We start from the raw sequence: 21,681 nt of genomic DNA, 5'->3' as shown, positions 1-21,681 counted from the left end.
ATCTTCTGAGCTGATGACTTCTTGTTCTCTGTTCCTCTGTGCACAGTTGTCAGTTAGCATTAGTCCCAGCTGTCTCTGTTGACTACATAACACCTCCCCCATATGTGACAGTGAGGGGAGTGTTATATAGTCCTGACAAACTCCCATCCTAGGGTGACAACACTATTCTGCCTAAATACAGTTCAGTGGTCACCCTAGGACAGGAAGTGTGTTCCTGGAAGGTATCACCAGGTAAAAATAAAAATAAAGTGTGCAAAAAGAAAACAAATTCAGCCACCATATCTAAGGTAAGGTAAGCTGCAATACATTACATTTAAGTTCTTGGCTTTAGATACGCTTTAAATGTGGACGAAATATGCCCACCCCGACATTCAGAGTCTGAAACCGCTTTTAACAATGGCTTAAAGGACAGCATTTGGTGTTAAACGTTTAATGAGAAAAGCTACTGCTGATCTGGTGCTCTTGTAAAGTGCTACGTTTCCGCACTGTGCTTTCTAACGTCTTCGAATGAACCATCAGCCACACTTTGCTTTCTGTGAAACCCGCTATTCTCCTGTACTTTGTTCCACTTATTATTGCATTAGAAAAGAACAAGAGGGAGGGCAGGGAATAACTCACACACTCACATACGCACTCTTGGGATGTCATTCCCTAAACTTGCCCACCCCCCCCCCCTTCTTCCTCGCCTGCACAATTTCTCATGCAAATCCAGATTCTTAGCTGGTGTCTTGACTGATGCAGACACAGGGAGGAGGGCAGAATTACGGGAAGGAATCTCAAAAGACTTCTCTAGTGTCATGGAAACAAAGACATTGCAGCTTACATTTAAACCAGAATATACACAAACATTAGAGACATCATCCAAGAGGGGGGAAATTTAACTTGACTTTCTTTTAGTTATCACCTCGGAGTAAAAGCTGTAACCTCCTCTGAAGAGGGGTTAATGGCTGAATATCTTCTAACTGCTCAGCAAAACAGTCCCTAACCTAACTCAGGAACTTCAGACCAAAGGAACATCATGTTGTCTTGTTTAAAGAGGTTGAGATCTTGACGAACAGGAATCAGGTCTATTATAATCCTTGTAATACCCCAGAACTTAGTAAACAGGAGTATCACTTGACATTTGTTTTATACAGCTCCTCCCTTGTGTGTAGTAAGACTACTTGGAGAGTTTCCAGCGTTTTTTTTTTAATTCAGTAACAGAGCATGTCATTTAATAAAAGGAGCCCATACGTGTTTCTATAGTAGAAAGTGGGGCATTTTTTATTAAACCATCATTTGCAGCAATTATTTGAGTTGTATCGACCGAGATACACATAAACAGATGTCCCAACATCTTGCAAATTCTCTCTTTTCCATGTAGTAAAAGGAATACAGCTTTCACTTTATACACTCTGCTTCCAGAGTCAGGCAGCAGACCGAAATCAGTCCCAAAGCTAACTTTTTTTTATCCTCAATGAGTGAAACCTAAAAAAATATATCTATCTTTCTCTGACCTGATAAAAATCTCACTGGTTGCTAAGGATTGCCAACTTTTCTAGTCCTCATTGTCTCTTTCATAGACTTCTAGAAGTAACCCCGTTGTTTCCTACACATGCAAAATTGGCTACATGAGTAAAATCTGGGTACCAAGGATTACCTATGCACACCCTCGAACATCTTTATGAGGTTCCCTAGGGGTCTCAAAACCCAGAACAAACCCAGGACTTCTGGTGAAATCAAGATATGGTCTGCTTCCAACATCTTCCTATTGGGCCAAGCAGGCTGGCAGTGATGGACCATAGGAAAGCACAGGTTTAGCATGTATAGCCAGTTTGGTATATTTGGCAAATGACAAAAAGAAAAAAAAAAAGAATTTAAATATGCCGCTTAGCTGATAAGCATTATCCTTCACACAGTGCTGTGCTTAGAAATTCTTTAGTGCAGTACGCATAATTTTGCTGCAAGTGCCACATTGTACCTAGTCCACAATTGTAGAAATTAGCAAAATGTGGTAATATGCAATTGAATCCATTATACAATTATTTTTAATTAAACTTTGCCCACTGGGGCCAAATCAATAATCTGAGGGATCTGCAATAGGCTCTGTAAGTATGGCCCCCATCAAGTGACCTGAAAGCTAAATGTAGGTCTTCCTTTTCTCTTAACATCTGCTGCATTATAACTTTGTTACAAGTCTGACACAACGCATAGGTAGCAAAGTTTACAGCTAGCATTGAAACATTTAACATTATTTTTAAAACACTTTGGGTGATATTATATTATATATAGTATGGCTGACTGCCAACTGTTATACTGTACTCCAACTTACAAGAGGACAAAGCTTTATAACATCTGCTCTATACCACACCACTGCCACAAGCAAAACTACCTTAAATATATATTTGTAAGAAGTAAAATGAGGTGGTGGATAAAAAAAATTGTCATTGGAACATTTAAAATTCAATAAGGCACAATGGCTCTGGTAAGGCTGCTCTAAACAAACACAGGGTGTCCTAAAAGCAGGGAGGCCAGATTTAGAGATCCACTTGCACAAAGTCCAATGACAGCACCAGAAAAAGTAGGTCTGAGAGTCCAAAAGCTCGCTGATCCATTGATCTTTGTTACATCTTATTCTTATGCAGTCCTCCAATCCTTCCATCAAACTCAAGCCTTGAAGTAGGGGGAGATCTTTGAGCCCTCGAAATGCATTAACTGTTCTGTGTTTTCTCCTTTTGGACTTTCGGACATTCTGTTTGATGCTCTCATTGGATATTGTGCATATTAAATACACATTTGACATTAATAGTTGACCATGTGTACTGCCCTAGTATTGCAATTGTTACTTTCTTCTACTTAGTTCCTAACCCTGAACCCCTTTCTTTTACAGATGTGTAATTTAGCTTTAGCAGCCCATGGGCTACCAGTGAGCTGTCACTTGTCAACCATACAACATTAAGAAGAGGCAGAATAGATTGCACCTTAAACTAGAAATGCTCCAGATAGTACTCAAAACACCTTTTTCCCTTTTGTTTTTACATCCATGTGTGTAGCCATATTAGTTATGTTGGGTCAGTCAGAGGCCAGGCATTAAGTTTACCAGAAGTGTGAATATTTCCTTGATGGAACACATTCTTTTGATCCCTAGAACCACGCTTCACCAGGTGCTTCTAGCATTTTCATCACTTACAAGGCTATGGCAGTTGTCATTTTATCATTGATCACTAACATACAGCAACAGCTTGGATACAGATGTATGTATATTGTATGAATGATAATTAAATCTTTGGATCTCATTAGAATTCTGAAGCCTCCTCATAATTATAGTGTCAGTGAATAAAAATATACATATAACCACATGCAGATATATTCAAACCCATATGCAGTAACAGAAACTCTTTCACAGTCAAACTGTATAGGATAATCACCCCTTAGGTATATGTGCTCACAAACTATCACCAGAACTGTAATTAAAATAAATAGCTTGATTCATTTTTGCATGCTTGATTTTTGAAGAAAACATTCTACGTGCTGATTATTTCCTACTCACATTGTACCAATTCATATATATATATATATATATATATATATATATATATATATATATATATATATATATATATAAATATATATATAAATATCTACTGTATCTATCTATCTTTTTCTTCTAGAGAAAACCTAACAGATCATAAAATATAACATTGTATCTGCAGCACACAAGAGAAATTCAAATCTGAAGTTGTGTTATCCACGGATGTTTTCTCTGTGCTACTTCATTTTATTAGCACATGACTCTGTTAACCTGATCTGAAAGGGGATCTAGTGTGCAGGGAATGAAGGAAACACCACAAAGAAGGACCACATCTTGACAAAGTTGAACCTCTTGACCTAGTCTGCATTCTCTATGTAATTACTGTAGCTGCAGCCTCCATAAAAGTGGCCACTGAACATATGCTAGCATGGATAAAGAAGTTCTTCTATACAGTAAAGGCGTTTTCCACAAAAATGGAAAATTACCATCATCCCTAGCCTTAAAAATATAAAACTGTCAAAATCTACTTCATGCTTTCTGCAGGAATTTACTCTTATAGACGCTTCATCAGCAACAGCTGCATGGATGTACTTGTCACTACCTCTCAGGGACAATATAAATGGTAACCATGTTTTCCAGCATAGTGGGTGCATCTCTAATATTTAAATATTTTTATTTGCGAAAAGCCCCTTTATATTTCCATACTGGTGCCTCACAGAAGGCAGGCAGTCTTTGGACTACAGCCTATTTCATGGAAACCAGAAGCAACACCTTACTGAAGCATGATGTACAGAAATGAGCATTCCATCTTTCCACTAAAGTTACATTACTGGTCATTAGAAGCTAGTGGGACTGAAGCCCAGACCATAATAACAATGAAAATGGTCACAGATAAAATTGGCGAACCCGTATTAACTTCCTTTACTGTGTGCTTTTCAATAATAGCTTATTAAAACAAGAAATGGCTGTGTGATACAGTGTCAGGAGGTTATCTGCAATAAAGGGAGGAAAAAACAATCTATTTTATTTCCATGACGGCCAGCCTATTTTCCATGGGAGTGTAAATAAGAATTGGCCGTGCTTCCCATTTACAGACAAGAGGGATTAGCTGCAGGATGCCACCCTAACAAAAGCAGAGCAGGTGATCCAAGGACCTGGCACCACTGCACATGGAGTGGGAGGGGAAAGCGGGTACACGGCTACACATAGAAAACTCATTTGACCCTTCTCAACAAACTATAGAGGTCATTGAACAAGCACTTTGGCAAATGACACATTAAAACTATATTATCAGTTCTCTAATCACTAATCTAACATATTTTTTCCCTTGATATGTCATAATGACTTTGGAAATTTTATTTAAGATAATGCTCTTGGCCTGGTCTTGGCAAACTGCAGCACCCACACTGTCCTCCAAGTAACAACCAACATTCGAATGCCACTTGAACACCCCAATGATATGTCGGGTAGTGGCGGTTTGAGAACAGATGGAAATTTTTTAGCACAGCTGTCTGGCAGTGTATAATTTATTTCACTCTCCTGTCTTTCTGGCTATGGAGCTACATTCAACAAATGTGATGTCATTTAAAGGGAATCTGTGGCCAACAAAATAGTCCTTGGACAAGCTGAAGTTCACAGATTAGATAATGTTGACATGTTCCTGCTGAGTCTATCAATCTGTGGGTTTGTTTTAATGCAATGCTAAATCAACAGTGGGCGCAGCCATGATGAATTATCTGCAATGTCCAGGCACACAGCAGCGATCACTGGTACAGACAACATTTAGCTTTCAAAAAGGGTTAAAACAGAATCAGAAACACATAGGCTACAGTTACATTTGGCCATTGCTGCCATTGTTAATCCTCTCCCGAAAATGCTAGTTGACTGGCCTGTTTTTTTGCCTCCATGGCTTGAATAAGTTTCCAGTCACTCCTACCAAAATGCAACTCAGGAAAAAAATAGATATCCTTATTGCATATTTAGTCATGAGAATACCTAAAGGTATGCATCTCTGGGTCAGCATGGCAGCCAGGCCATTAGCTTTGTTCTGGGATGGCAGGCTTACCTTGAAAATAAGTATATTTTTTTCCTTTTATTTGGCTTGAAACTTCCTCTTGAGATTCCCAGCTTCTGAGTGTACATAACAGTGCCAACAATTTCCTTTATTAAAATTTGCTTTGTGACGGTTTCATGTGGTCATAAGATCGAGACGCTGATACATATAAATCTAGAACTGAAAATGCCACACCACAGTACTCAAGTCAAAAAAATTGGTTTATTCCATACATAGATTGTGTATAAATTCACACGAGTTATGGTGGTGTCACGAAATCATAGCCCTATGTAATTGTGGAAATCCTTTTTGGTACAGAAGCTGCCAACTAAACAACTTTATATTAGCATCCTCCACAGGCACACCACCATCAAACTGGAGGTTGACAACATTCAACTAAACTTCAGGCATCCAACGCCTCTAGCCCAGTTTTTCAAGCAGCTGTTATGGCAACACTATTTGTTTTCGATCAATATTTCATCCCTGACTTTCAAACTGCAGCGTCAAACTTAAGCTGGCTGATCGAAAGTTGGCTGGTCATTTAATTGACTTCTGTCGAAGGGACATGTTGGAAAATTTTCTGAGGAAACCTATACCTATTACCCAATAAACCTTTAGACCATATATAGTGGTTTGTGTTCCAGTTTGGGGGGATTCACCCTCTCTATTTCTCTTGGTGACCATTATCACAGGCAAAAAGTCATGGAATTTCCTAAATTTTACAGCTGTCAATGAAACAGGAAAAGAAAGTAAAAGTTCTAGTGGGGAAACCTACTCCTGTGACTGTTTTCGTAAGATGTAATTTCCCTTCTCCTGCCTTCCTATTGTGTCTCCAGGGCAGGAAGCAAGCTAAACATGTTCCCAATGGGACACAAAAGAAATAAAAACAGCCCGGGATTTTAATCGATCATAACTCTTACCAAAATGAAAAAATAAATGGTCTTGAATATTTTAATAACGGAAGAATAAAGCTTCAGATTGTTGCCTAGACCCACTTTTGACTAATTCTCATTACGTAAAAGTCCCCAAAATTCTGCCATTCCTGCCAAAGGTAATGTGAGTTTAAAAAAGTGTAAGTAGTATATGTTTTTAAGTATACGGTAACTAAAAGCAAAATGTTTTGTTTTTTTTGGACAGAGTGGGGAGGGATTAGAAGGCCTAGCAGTTTTAATTGCTGTCTGTGGCCCAGTTAAGGAGATTCACCCTCACTATTTATCATTGGAAGTGAAAGTAAAATAAAATCCCAAATTTTGGGTTGTCCCCAGAAAAGTAATAGAGAGGAAATCCTCCAATAGGGACACTAGTTCTGGTGACCGGAAAATTCCCTAAATTTGCAGGGGTTTCCTGTCACTTCCTGTTTGGCTATGGGACAGGAAGTGAAGGAAAATCTCTGCAACGGGACACAGATGGTGAAAAAAAAATCTGGGTAATGGGAGCTGGGGAATTAATAGGCTGCATACAACACTCCCAACCCATTCAAGCTGGGGAAGTAGAATCTATGTGATCGCAGGCTCTGAATGACACTCAGGACTCCTCTGCAGCATTATAACCCCTCTTTGCTCTATCCAAAATGACATTTGCCTATAGCACTACTTTAAGTCAGCTTCATAAAATTGTGATATTACCTATATTACAGATCTGCCTAAAGTTCATGCAAACTGTGAAATTACAGCAGAAATACACAGATGATGCAGAAACGAAAAAAAAAAAAATCTGATTGCCGATGACAAAAAAAAAAGTACTTTTCTGGCGTAATGCCAAGTTTGTTATGTGTGAGCGTTATCTGTGTTGTCATCATCAGCAACAGAGTAAATCCAGATTCTAATTTGTAAAGTAACAATTTGGCTTCAATAGATTAATATCCTGCATCGATCGAACAGGTAGGCTTAAAATCATGGACTTGTTTCATGTAAAAACAATAAGCTGAGCTCCCAGGAACGGTGCCTTTCACTCATTACTGTTTGATGTAGCTAGTTGTTACACTTCACTGGAGAAAGACTGCTTGCTGCAGCATTGAATGAAGATGTTTAATCTTAAACAGAACATATTACTCCATCCTTTGTACAGAGAAAGGAAAACGCTTATTAATACTGCATCACAACCTGCTGTCGTGTGAGGGTATAATGTACACAATGGATTGACATGAACTGCCACTGACTTCTAAAGGACAGTCAACAAGGGAATCATGGGTTTAACGCTTCGTCTGCTGGAGGCTCTGGTCAAGCCTCTGAATTTCAAGCACCATTATCCACTCTGAGTATCAGCCAATGCAGGGGTTAATCAGCGAGTGGGTGGGGGGGGGAATAAACCAGTTTTAAAAAACATGAGCCAGCTCCCACACTGTCTGGGAGGCTCACAGGGTGTTTTCCTTGCAATAAAATCCACTTCTGCAAGCCAGTGCAATGTGGTACAGGAGCAACCGACCTTAACCTCTCCAGGTGCAAGAGTGTCACCAGGGACCAACCTGTGCGCAGTGCTCGACCCAAGAGGATATCCCCACATGTAATAATTGTCCATAACACAAGTAGGAACTGTCATTTTTCACACACTAGAATATACAATACAGTATAGCATTTTACTGTAATATGTGCAAAGATCAGATCAGCGCACCATAACTGTAACAACTACGCTGGACATACACCATACAATTTGATTGCACAATCTCCTCTAGATTTACCAAAATGATGGCAGATGTGGACAAACCCAAACAATCCATTCAAATAGTATATAATCAGGCAGACCCTTTCACTACATAGTTTATGGCAGATCTAAAGCGGGATACACACTATACAATTTTCTTTAGATTTTTTCCTTTAGATTTACCAAAACCATATAATATGAGATCAAACACTTTCAATTTGTATGCAATCAAGCAGGCCCTTGCACTACATGGTTGAAAGTAAATCTAAAGGAAATCGAACAAAAGTTACATAGTGTTTATCCAGCTTAAAGCAGACCTTCAGTCATTTTTTCATCTTTCCATCTATAAAATCTTCTGCCCTTGTTGTTTTAACTTTGGATAGTAAAACTTTTTTTTTCTGCTAGTAAATACATTATACAGCCCACTTATTGTTTCTTGTCTGGTAAAAAGCCTAGGCTTATGAGATCATGCACAGCTCTCTCTCTTGTGAGAGTTTGCCAGGAAGGGGGGGGGGGGGGTGAGAGATAAGAGGGCCAATGAGAGCTGCAGAGCTGGAGGTATGCCTCTGTGTGTCTGTGTGAATCCAGGAAGTGAACAGGGAGCAGCAGCTTCAGCTGGCCAAAGTTAAAATGGCTGCAGCCAGACTCAGTGGAGGGAGATTTTTGCAGCATATTTGGCAAGAACAGAATCACAGTATATATAAAATAATATGCAAAGTGGTTAAAGGAAAGCTTCAGAATGGTGAAGATGTTTTTATTACATATTATGTGAGCAGACTGCAGTTCCTCTTTAAGGCTGTCCAGACACTATACAATTGGATTATGCAATCTCCTTTAATAATGCTATGTAATATGAGGACAAACCTAAACAAGCCATTCAAATTAGTATCCAATCAGGCAGGCCCCTGCCTTAAATAATTGATGGTAGATCTAAAGCAATTTGTACAGTCAGGATATATAATGCATTGATATCTTTAAGAAGATTATACAATTACATTGCATAGTGTATGGTCAACTTTAGATCTACCATCAACTGGAGATGAGCTTGTGCATCCTCCCAACTTATCTCTACCTGAACTCTGAACTCACAGTCTTTTTAATACTTCAATGAGCTGGGGGTTGGGTTATTCCCACCCCACAACCCACCTCTAGGTTTATACGAGATGCAGGGCAGGAATGACCTGGCCCGATGCCCACTGGAGTAAAAAAGTGTGCAAGTTGGGATAGGTTAGAGATTGAAGTTCAGAGGTCATCTGAGCCCATCTCTAGTTGATGGTAGATCGAAGGCTGACCATACACTATACAATTATTATTATTATACAGGATTTATATAGCGCCAACAGTTTGCACAGTGCTTGTCAAAAAGAAGGCAGACAGTACAGTTACATTAAAATTTAGTACAAGAGGAATCAGAGGACCCTGATCATTAGAGCTTACAATCTAAAAATCTGATTGTACAATCTCCTCTAGATATACCATCAACTATGCAGTGCAAAGGCCTAAATAGCTACAATTTGAATGGATTGTTCAGGTTTGTTCTCATATTACATAGTTTTGGTAAATGTAAAGGAGATTGTATAATTGATGATGTAATGTGAGGAGAAATCTAAACAATCCATTCAAATTGTATCCTTGCCCTTGCACTATATAGTTGATGAGTGATCTAAGGGAAAGAGTATAGTGTATGGTCATCTTTAAGAAAATTGTACAATCAGATTGTATAGTGTGTGGTCAGCCTTAGGAATTGTCATCTGCTAATCATGCAACTAGGTCAATGTATAGAGAGATCTACCAAAGTCGTCTGATTGCACCTTGAAATCCAAAGATATTGGAGAAAAGAGCAGCTGACGATAAAAAGGGACAAGTGTTGCTATCCAGTACATGATTACATTATAAAATGAGAGTCATAGCACTGTCTGATCAGATATTAATGATCCCCCCCCCCTTCTCCTTTTCATGTATGGTTACCTTAATAGCTCAGCACACAAACACACATTCCCCCCCTGCTGGACACAGCTCCTGCCAGCAAGAACAGCTCCAGCTTTGCCACTCACTGACAATACAAGACTGCCAGGCAGGTGTCACTTTACCAAAGATGATGGGGGGAGAAGGGGGGGGGGGGGCTCCATTTATCAAGTGTTTAGCTTACAAATGATGACAATAAATTGCTGCGGAAGGGATTACTTGGTAAATCACCAACTGCCTACAATCAATAGAATATATAAAAAAGCAATACACACAAGAAGTGCACAGCATATCACAGCAAGAATAAAGAAGTCATGTCCATGTCAGGAATAAGAGCAAATAAAGCAGACGACTCTGCACTGCAGTTAAAAGCCTGCTGCTGTATTAATTCCCAGTGACACCCAGGTGACCTCTGACCTGCACAGAACAGCAACAAATGAAGTAATTCTGGTTATTACTGGGTAATGGGAGCTGGGAGATTAATAGGCTGCATACAACACTCCCAACCCATTCAAGCTGGGCAAGTGGAATCTATGTGATCGCAGGCTCTGAATGACACTCAGGACTCCTCTACAGCATTACAACCATTTCCGTGCTGGAGGGGGCGAGGAGACTCCTTTCCAGCATTAGAACCATTTCCATGCTGGAGGGGGCGAGGAGACTCCTTTCCAACATTTTAACCATTCCCATCCTGGAGGGGGCGAGGAGACTCCTTTCCAACATTTTGACCATTCCCATGCTGGAGGGGGCAAAGAGACTCCTTTCCAGCATGTTAAACATTTCCATGCTGGAGGGGGCGAAGAGACTCCTTTCCAGCATTTTAACCATTTCCATGCTGGAGGGGGTGAAGAAACTCCTTTCCAGCATTTTAACCGTTTCCATACTGGAGGGGGTGAAGGGGCTCCACTACAGCATTTCAACCATTCCCATGCTGGAGGGGGCAAAGGGGCTCCTTTACTGCATTTTAACCATTCCCATGGGGGGGGGGGGGGGGTGAACCAGCCACACATTGCCCATTGCTTAACCTAAGGTGTCATCCACTAAACAGCCCCTGATCATTAGGTTAGAGGCAGCCTGTGTTTACACAGGGATATTCCAGCTTTTCAAGGCAGAGTTTATTGGCAGATATAATCCTATTAGTCCCTGGGCAGTCAGCATTAATCTAGGAGAAATCACCCAGCCTAGAAAATTAGAAAAAAAAAGAAGAGAGCCAGCCTCTGCCATCAGCTCTGAACTGTCCACACAGCATCTTCTTTCTCATGATTTTACCATCAGTGATCTTTGTTTTTTGACAATGTATCGTTCGATTTTTAAACAAAACAAGAGTCCCTGAGCATGGCAGGCAGGCAGGAGAGTGTTTACAAGACATGATCATGTTTATCAATAAGCACACTTTGTGGATGAAGACATGCAGGGCTGGGTGGCATTAGAAGTGACACTTCGGGGTCCAGCTGGCACTGGGGATCAATAGACAGAAGAAGACTTTAGCGATCCCTATAGGTTACTTACTGGTATATAAGGCTCCATGCGTGGTGCTTCTATGCGCTGGGAAACCAGCAGCATTTTGGACTGGAGATCCACCAGATATTACATCCACTTTGGTGTATTGGTAAAAGCCCCAAGGTAAAAAAAAACCAGAAGAAGAAGAAGAAGGAGAAGACTGTGCAGTCAGGAGGAGGCAGACAGTGTGCTGTGTCTATCAATGTCTATCAATGTATTTCCTATTAGACTCCAGACAAAAGCATCCCAGTGTAGCAGTTGGCTAATGATTCACCCAGTGCCTGTCTCAGACTGCTCACTACATTTCCATCAGCCCACTGTTCCTCACTTCAGGGCGGAGTCTCCGGGCTTTAAATTACTGATAGGACATTTACAAGTGCTGTGTCACCGAGGGGGGCGGAGCCTGATCACAGTCACTTCATCTTAAAGGGGAAGCGTTCCCTTCTGTCTCCCGACAATTACATGTCAGTGTGGGGAGGACTCAGAGATCGCGGAGTCCTCGGGGGAGCTTGTCCTCAGCTAGGCGACAAATGTCATGTTCTCATCTCCTCCCACACACCGATCATGGGGCACACACACTGACAACTGACAACACACACTGACAACTGACAACACACAACCCACACTGACAACTGACAACACACACTGACAACACACACTGACAACTGACAACACACACTGACAACTGACAACACACACTGACAACACACACTGACAACTGACAACACACACTGACAACTGACAACACACACTGACAACACACACTGACAACTGACAACACACACTGACAACTGACAACACACACTGACAACTGACAACACACACTGACAACTGACAACACACACTGACAACTGACAACACCCACTGACAACACACACTGACAACACACACTGACAACACACACTGACAACTGACAACACACACTGACAACTGACAACACACACTGACAACTGACAACACACACTGACAACACACACTGACAACTGACAACACACACTGACAACACACACTGACAACTGACAACACACACTGACAACTGACAACACACACTGACAACACACACTGACAACTGACAACACACTGACAACACACACTGACAACTGACAACACACACTGACAACTGACAACACACACTGACAACACACACTGACAACACACACTGACAACCGACAACACACACTGACAACTGACAACACACACTGACAACTGACAACACACACTGACAACACACACTGACAACTGATAACACACACTGACAACTGACAACACACGCTGACAACACACACTGACAACTGACAACACACACACTGACAACACACACTGACAACTGACAACACACACTGACAACTGACAACACACACTGACAACACACACTGACAACTGACAACACACACTGACAACTGACAACACACACTGACAACACACACTGACAACACACACTGACAACTGACAACACACACTGACAACACACACTGACAACACACACTGACAACTGACAACACACACTGACAACTGACAACACACACTGACAACTGACAACACACACTGACAACACACACTGACAGCTGACAACACACACTGACAACACACACTGACAACTGACAACACACACTGACAACTGACAACACACACTGACAACACACACTGACAACTGACAACACACACTGACAACTGACAACACACACTGACAACTGACAACACACACTGACAACACACACTGACAACTGACAACACACACTGACAACTGACAACACACACTGACAACACACACTGACAACTGACAACACACACTGACAACTGACAACACACAATGACAACACACACTGACAACTAACAACACACACTGACAACTGACAACACACACTGACAACACACACTGACAACTGACAACACACACTGACAACACACACTGACAACACACACTGACAACTGACAACACACACTGACAACACACACTGACAACTGACAACACACACTGACAACTGACAACACACACTGACAACACACACTGACAACTGATAACACACACTGACAACTGACAACACACACTGACAACCCACACTGACAACACACAACCCACACTGACAACTGAGAAAACACACTGACAACTGACAACCCACACTGACAACTGACAACCTGCACTGACAACTGAAAACCCGCACTGACAACACACACTGACAACCCACACTGACAACACACAACCCACACTGACAACTGAGAAAACACACTGACAACTGACAACCCACACTGACAACTGACAACCCGCACTGACAACTGAAAACCCGCACTGACAACACACACTGACAACACACAACCCACACTGACAAAACACAACCCACACTGACAACTGACAACCCACACTGACAATTGACAATCCACACTGACAACTGACAAAACACACTGACAACTGACAACCCACATTGACAACTGTCATCCCACACTGACAACTGACAACCCGCACTGACAACTGAAAACCCGCACTGACAACACACACTGACAACACACAACCCACACTGACAAAACACAACCCACACTGACAACTGACAACCCACACTGACAATTGACAATCCACACTGACAACACACACTGACAACACACAGTAACAACACACAACCCACACTGACAACATACACTGACAACATACAACCCACACTGACAACTGACAACACACATTGACAACTGACAACCCACACTGACAACTGACAACACACACTGACAACGGACAACACACACTGACAACTGACAGGGCACATTGACAACTGACAACACATACTGACAACTGACAACACACACTGACAACCCACCCACAACCCACAACCCCCACAGGGTCATTTTTAATATTGATTGGACTCTGGGCAAATGTATTCCCCCCACCATGCAATTTTGTTCTCCATCCCAAAAAACAAACAAACACACACAGAATTATCTCTAACTTTAATGGGTTATACTAACCCCATCATTACACAGGACCCCCCCTCCGATACTACCCCCATCCTTACACAGGACTCCCCCCCTCCAATACTACCCCCATCATTACACAGGACCCCCCAATAATATCCCCATCCTTACACAGGGCTCCCCAATACTACCCCCATCATTACACAGGACCCCCCCAATACTACCCCCATCATTACACAGGACTCCCCCCCTCCGATACTACCCCCATCATTACACAGGACCCCCCCAATACTACCTCCATCCTTACACAGGACTCCCCCCTCCAATACTACCCCCATCATTACACAGGACCCCCCCCCAATACTATCCCCATCCTTACACAGGGCTCCCCAATACTACCTCCATCATTACACAGGACCTCCCCAATACTACCCCCATCATTACACAGGACCCCCCAATACTACAACCATCATTACACAGGACTCCCCCCCTCCGATACTACCCCCATCATTACACAGGACCCCCCGAAAATACCCACCATAATTACACAGGACTCCCCCCCGATACTACCCCCATCATTACACAGGACCCTTTCCCTCGATACTACCCCCATCATTACACAGGACCCCCCTCCCCCGATACTACCACCATAATTACACAGACCCCCCGATACTACCCCCATCCTTACACAGGACTCCCCCCCTCCAATACTACCCCCATCATTACACAGGACCCCCCAATACTATCCCCATCCTTACACAGGACCCCCCCTCCAATACTACCCCCATCATTACACAGGACCCCCCCCAATACTATCCCCATCCTTACACAGGACTCCCCCCCTCTAATACTACCCCCATCATTACACAGGACCCCCCCAATACTACCTCCATCATTACACAGGACCTCCCCAATACTACCCCCATCATTACACAGGACCCCCCAATACTACCCCCATCATTACACAGGACTCCCCCCTCCAATATTACCCCCATCATTACACAGGACCCCCCCAATACTATCCCCATCCTTACACAGGACTCCCCCCTCCAATACTACCCCCATCATTACACAGGACCCCCCCAATACTATCCCCATCCTTACACAGGACTCCCCCCTCCAATACTACCCCCATCATTACACAGGTCCCCCCCAATACTACCTCCATCATTACACAGGACCTCTCCAATACTACCCCCATCATTACACAGGAGCCCCCAATACTACCCCCATCATTACACAGGACTCCCCCCCCTCCGATACTACCACCATCATTACACAGGACCCCCCGAAAATACCCACCATAATTACACAGGACTCCCCCCGATACTACTCCCATCATTACACAGGACCCTCTCCCTCGATACTACCCCCATCATTACACAGGACCCCCCTCCCCCGATACTACCACCATAATTACACAGACCCCCCGATACTACCCCCATCCTTACACAGGACTCCCCCCTCCAATACTACCCCCATCATTACACAGGACCCCCCCAATACTATCCCCATCCTTACACAGGACTCCCCCCCTCCAGTACTACCCCCATCATTACACAGGACCCCCAATACTATCCCCATCCTTACACAGGACTCCCCCCCTCCAATACTACCCCCATCATTACACAGGACCCCCCCAATACTACCTCCATCATTACACAGGACCTCCCCAATACTACCCCCATCATTACACAGGACCCCCCAATAGTACCCCCATCATTACACAGGACTCCCCCCTCCTATACTACCCCCATCATTACACAGGACCCCCCGAAACTACCCACCATAATTACACAGGACTCCCCTCCCCGATACTACCCCCATCATTACACAGGACCCCCCTCCCCCGATACTACCACCATAATTACACAGACCCCCCCGATACTACCCCCATCATTACACAGGACTCCCCCCGATACTACCACCATAACTAAACAGGACACCCCTCCCTGATACTACCCCCATCATTACACAGGACCCCCCTGTACTACCCTTGTCATTACACAGGACCCCCCCATACTACCCCCATCATTGCACAGGATCCCCTCCTCCATACTACCCCCATCATTACACAGCCCCCCCCTACTACCCCCCATTATTACACAGGACCCCCCATACTACCCCCATCATTACACAGAACCCCCCGTACTACCCTTATCATTACACAGGACCCCCCATACTAACCCCATCATTACACAGGACCCCCTCCCCCCTATACTACCCCCATCATTACACAGGACCCCCTCTCCCCTGATACTACCCCCATCATTACACAGGACCCCCTCCCCCCTGATACTACCCCCATCATTACACAGGACTCCCCCCCATACTACCCCCATAATTACACAGGACCCCCCCATACTACCCCAATCATTGCACAGGATCCCCTCCTCCATACTCCCCCCATTATTACACTGGACCCCACCCAATACTACCCCATCATTACACAGGACCCCTTCCCCCTGATACTACCCCCATCATTACGCAGGACCCCCGTTCTACCCTCATCATTACACAGGATCCCCCCCATACTAACCCCATCATTACACATGACCTCCTATACTACCCTCATCATTACACAGAGCCCCTCCCCCCATACTACCCCCATCATTACACAGGATCCCCTCCTCCATACTACCCACATCATTGCACAGCCCCCCGGTACTACCCTCATCATTACACAGGGCCCCCCCATACTACTCTCATCATTACACAGGACCCCCCATACTACACCCATCATTGCACAGGACCCCCCATACTACCCCCATCATTACACAGGATCCCCTCCTCCATACTACCCCCATTATTACACAGCCCCCCCTCCTCAATGCTACCCCATTATTACACAGGCCCCCCTCCTCCATGTTACCCCCATTATTACACAGGACTCCTTCCTCCATACCACTCCTATTATTACACATGACGCCCTCCTCCATACTACCCCCATTATTACACATAACTCCTTCCTCCATACTACTCCTATTATTACACATGACCCCCTCCCCCATACTACCCCCATTATTACACAGGACTCCCTTCTCCATACTAGCCCCATTATTACACATGACCCCCTCCTCCATACTCCCCCCATTATTACATATGACCCCCTCCTCCATACTACCCCCATCATTACACAGGACCCCCCAATACTACCCCCATCATTACACAGGATCCTCTTCTCCATACTACCCCCATCATTACACAGCCCCCCCATACTACCCCCATCATTAAACAGAACCACCCCCGCCATACTACGCCCATTATTACACATGACCCCCCTCCTCCATACTACCCCCATCAATACACAGAATCCCCTCCTCCATACTACCCCCATCATTACACAGGACCCCCCCCCACCATACTATCCCCATTATTACACAGCCCCCCTCCTCCACACTACCCCCATTATTACACAGGACTCCTTCCTCCATACTACCCCCATTATTACATAGGATCCCCTCCTTCATACTACCCCCATTATTACACAGGACTCCCTCCTCCATACTATCCCCAATTTTTACATAGGTCCTCCTCCTCTATACTACCCCCATCATTACACAGGATGCCCTCCTCCATACTACCTTCATCATTACACAGGACCCCCCCCCCTTACTACCCCCATTATTAAACAGAACCACCTCCTCCAAACTACCCCCATTATTACACATGACCCTCCTCCTCCATACTACCCCCATTATTACACAGGATCCCCTCCTCCATACTACACCCATTATTACACAGGACTCCCTCCATCATACTACCCCCATTATTACACAGGACTCTCTCCTCTATACTACACCCATCATTATACAGGACCCCCCTCCTCCATCATTACACAGAACCCCCATTCTCCATCATTACACAGGGTCCCTTCCCCACACTACCCCCATCATTACACAGGACCCCCTCCTCCATCATTAAACAGGACCCCCCTTCTCCATAATTACACAGGGCCCCTTCCCCAAACTACCCCCATCATTACACAGGACCCCTTCCCCCCATACTACCCCCATCATTACACAGGACTCCCTCGTCCATAATAACTCCATTATAACACAAGACCCCCTCCTCTATCATTACATAGGACTCCTTCCCCACACTACCCTCATCTTTACACAGCCCCCCATACTACCCCCATCATTACACAGGACCCCCTCCTCTATACTACCCCCATTATTACACAGGATCCCCCGCCTCATTACTATCCCCATTATTACACAGGAACCTCCTCCTCCATCATTACACAGGGCCCCTTCCCCACAATACCCCCATCATTACACAGGCCCCCTTTCCCCATACTACCCCCATCATTACAGAGGACTCCTTCTCCCATACTACCTCTATTATTACACAGGACCCCCTGCTCCATACTATCCCCATTATTACGGAGGACCCCCCTCCTCAATCATTACACAGGATCCTCTGCCTGTACAAACCCCTGCATTGGCCCCCCAGTGGTCTTACCTTGATAATGTCCAGAGGACCCACAAGGCACACCCCGCTATAGCCTCTGCTGAAGAAGTTTTTTAGCGGGCCGATGGTCTGTGGCTTGTTGAACATGGTGAGGGAGAGGGGTCGGTGTGACTGTGCCCAGAACGGACAGGCACCCTCCCTGGACAAGGTTTATGTTACCAAGCTGGCCAATCACTGCACAGGATGCAGACATGACACCCAACCAATCACCAGTGCCTCCAACATTCAATTCAAATCTGCTAAATAATAGTTATAGCTCAAGGAGCAGCTCAGCTGCTTTTGGCCTGACAACAATGACTGGGCCCAGGCCAGCTGCCTCATTTGCCCTGTGTTAAAGACAGCCCTGGGAACAGGTACCTGGTTTTGACAGGTACCTGTTCCCACTTCAGGTCAAATTGGCACAGCAGATCTACAGGAAGTTCTCCTCCCCCTCCTCCCGTAGCCTTCTGGGACACATCACAGGTTCCAGAAGGCTACAGGTCCATTTACAAAGTGTAGCGCAGCTTGTGCATGCACAGTAGGCAACTGTGAAGCTGCCAGGAGTCACAGCCGTTTGCCCACAGTTAATATGCTGGTGCCAGGGACCGAAGACCAGTCAATTACTGTCTCAGGTGAGTATGGCGCTATATCCTTAGACAGGTAAGTGCCCCTTTTTAAATGTCAGTAGCTACAGTATTTGTGCTGATGACTTTAATAGTTTGTTCCTAGGATGAAGAATTCTCTTTAACTCAGAAAGTATCTTCTATGGCTCTTAGCCTCCTCCAAATCTCCAAATTCCTTTTTTTTTTTTTGCTGCAGTGATCCAACTTCCTGTTAGAGGGTGGCTACGTTACTACTCCATGGTCCCACTGTATTTAGGAATATAACCACCCTCTGTTGTTTGCACCCAAGAGGGACTTTAGACTATGAAATGTGTAGTTTGTAGTGTGCATAGAGCAGTGCACATGACTGCAAATAACATGCACTGCTCATTCCAAACAAATGGATGTGAGGGTGGAAAAAGAGAGGATTAATAGCTCACAGAGGATGTTACAAAGAGGCAGAAAAAAACAAAGTAAGAGGTAAAAAAAAAATAGTTTACAGGGCCATTAGGAAGTGCACGTGTATGGATTACGTTTGGAGAATAAGCAATAAGTTTCTTGATATCAGCTGGCATGGCAGGGCCACTCAAGGCTCTGGAATAATACCCGGTAGTCTGATTGGCAGCTGGCTCCAACTCTCAGTGCATGGCTGAGAGACAGAGCCAGCTTTGCCCACCTACTCCCATGCTGGCACTCCAGTAAACACTCAAAGAGCAGAGCAAAGAGTGGTGATTGACAATCACTGCTCTGCTCTCCAAACAGACCAAGAGCTGAGCAATCAGCGGTCATGTGATCACTCAGTTCTTGATCTTAGAGCCAACATGAGATGGATATAGCATGATACCGATGCTACAAAATGGAGGTGGGCATGTGTGTTTGTTTTTTTCAAAGTACATACTTTTCCTTTAAAAGAAAAATATGGCCACATCTTTTTTGCGCCTACCTCTCCTATTGATCATAGGAGTGCAGTGTGTTCTGCACTCCTGTGACCCATTTTCAGCCTACAGCAGGCAAAAGCCCACTGTCAGCTGATCTCACAGAGCTGGTCCAGGCTCTGGATTGAACCCAACTCTAAAGTCGGGATCCACACAAAAGCCTGGACCAGCAGCTGGCTCAGCCTCTTAGCGAGCTGCTAAGAGCCTGAGCCAGCCACTCCCACCCCCTCTACAGCCCAGCACTCCAGTGAACGCTGGAGGAGCAGAGCAGAGAGTTGATTACTGGCAGTCACCACTCTCTGCTCATTGTGGTGGAGAGAACTGAGCTTCGTTTTCAGTCTTAGAAGCAGCGATGGACAGATGCAGCGTTGTATCGATGCTGCATCCTCCTAGGGGAGTATAACTGTTTGTTTAAAAAAAAAAAAAAAAACATAGTTCTCTTTTAGAGCCACTTTCACACAAGCACACAGTCAGCCAGGGGGTTAACAATAGATGGTTGAGCCTTTGTTTTATCACCTCCCAACCGCCCACTTAAAAGCAACTAAGCAGAGGGAGTGGGCTGTACACCTGCTATGGTTGAGATGTGGCTGCAGATACCAGAAGTATTTAGGGCTTTGTTTAACCCACTGTGCAGCGCAGTGTCAACAGGAGACTAGATGCTAGGACCTGTAAGAGCCAGCTGGCCTCCTGACCACGTCACAAACAAGATGGTGGCAGTGTGGCAGCTTTTCGGGCATAGAAGGACAGTGCTGTATTTGCGGGGTGGGTGGTAAGTTATTTCTTCTCACCCCAGAAGACCAGGTAGAAGGGAGTTCATATTAAAAGTGACTCTGTAAAGTTCCTCTTTAAGCTGGCCATAAACACAAAGATTTAATTTGCTGAACATAAAAAATTGAACAGATTCCTCCATCCACACTGCTGAGCTTAGATGGACAAATCTCCCATGATGGCTATTTATTCTGACAGCTAGCACCACTGGCTGTCAGAGTACCAAAACACTGGCTGCATATGATTTTTTGATCACGCATGAGTGAGCCCAAAGGGCCAACCATTGTGTGCATTTCAGCCTAAAATCCTATAAAATATGGACAGCTTTAGGGGTATTTCAGGCAGGGTTTCCTG

At 44.3% G+C, this 21,681-nt stretch overlaps 1 protein-coding gene across 1 annotated transcript in view; it reads right to left on the bottom strand.

Annotated features, from left to right (window-relative positions):
• The window catches only part of MAMLD1 (mastermind like domain containing 1), a 291,944-nt gene extending 279,950 nt beyond the window's left edge, over positions 1-11,994 (bottom strand). Inside the window, exon 1 of the mRNA XM_073599274.1 lies at positions 11,679-11,994. Within this exon, the coding sequence (XP_073455375.1) occupies positions 11,679-11,732 (54 nt within the window). The 5' untranslated portion in view covers positions 11,733-11,994. The remainder of the gene's footprint in view (positions 1-11,678) is intronic.
• Positions 11,995-21,681: the final 9,687 nt, after the last annotated feature.

This window comes from Aquarana catesbeiana, linkage group LG09 (genome assembly GCF_042186555.1).
Source record: "Aquarana catesbeiana isolate 2022-GZ linkage group LG09, ASM4218655v1, whole genome shotgun sequence".
Classification (NCBI taxonomy): domain Eukaryota; kingdom Metazoa; phylum Chordata; class Amphibia; order Anura; family Ranidae; genus Aquarana; species Aquarana catesbeiana.
This window is presented reverse-complemented; position numbering and strand designations above follow the sequence as displayed.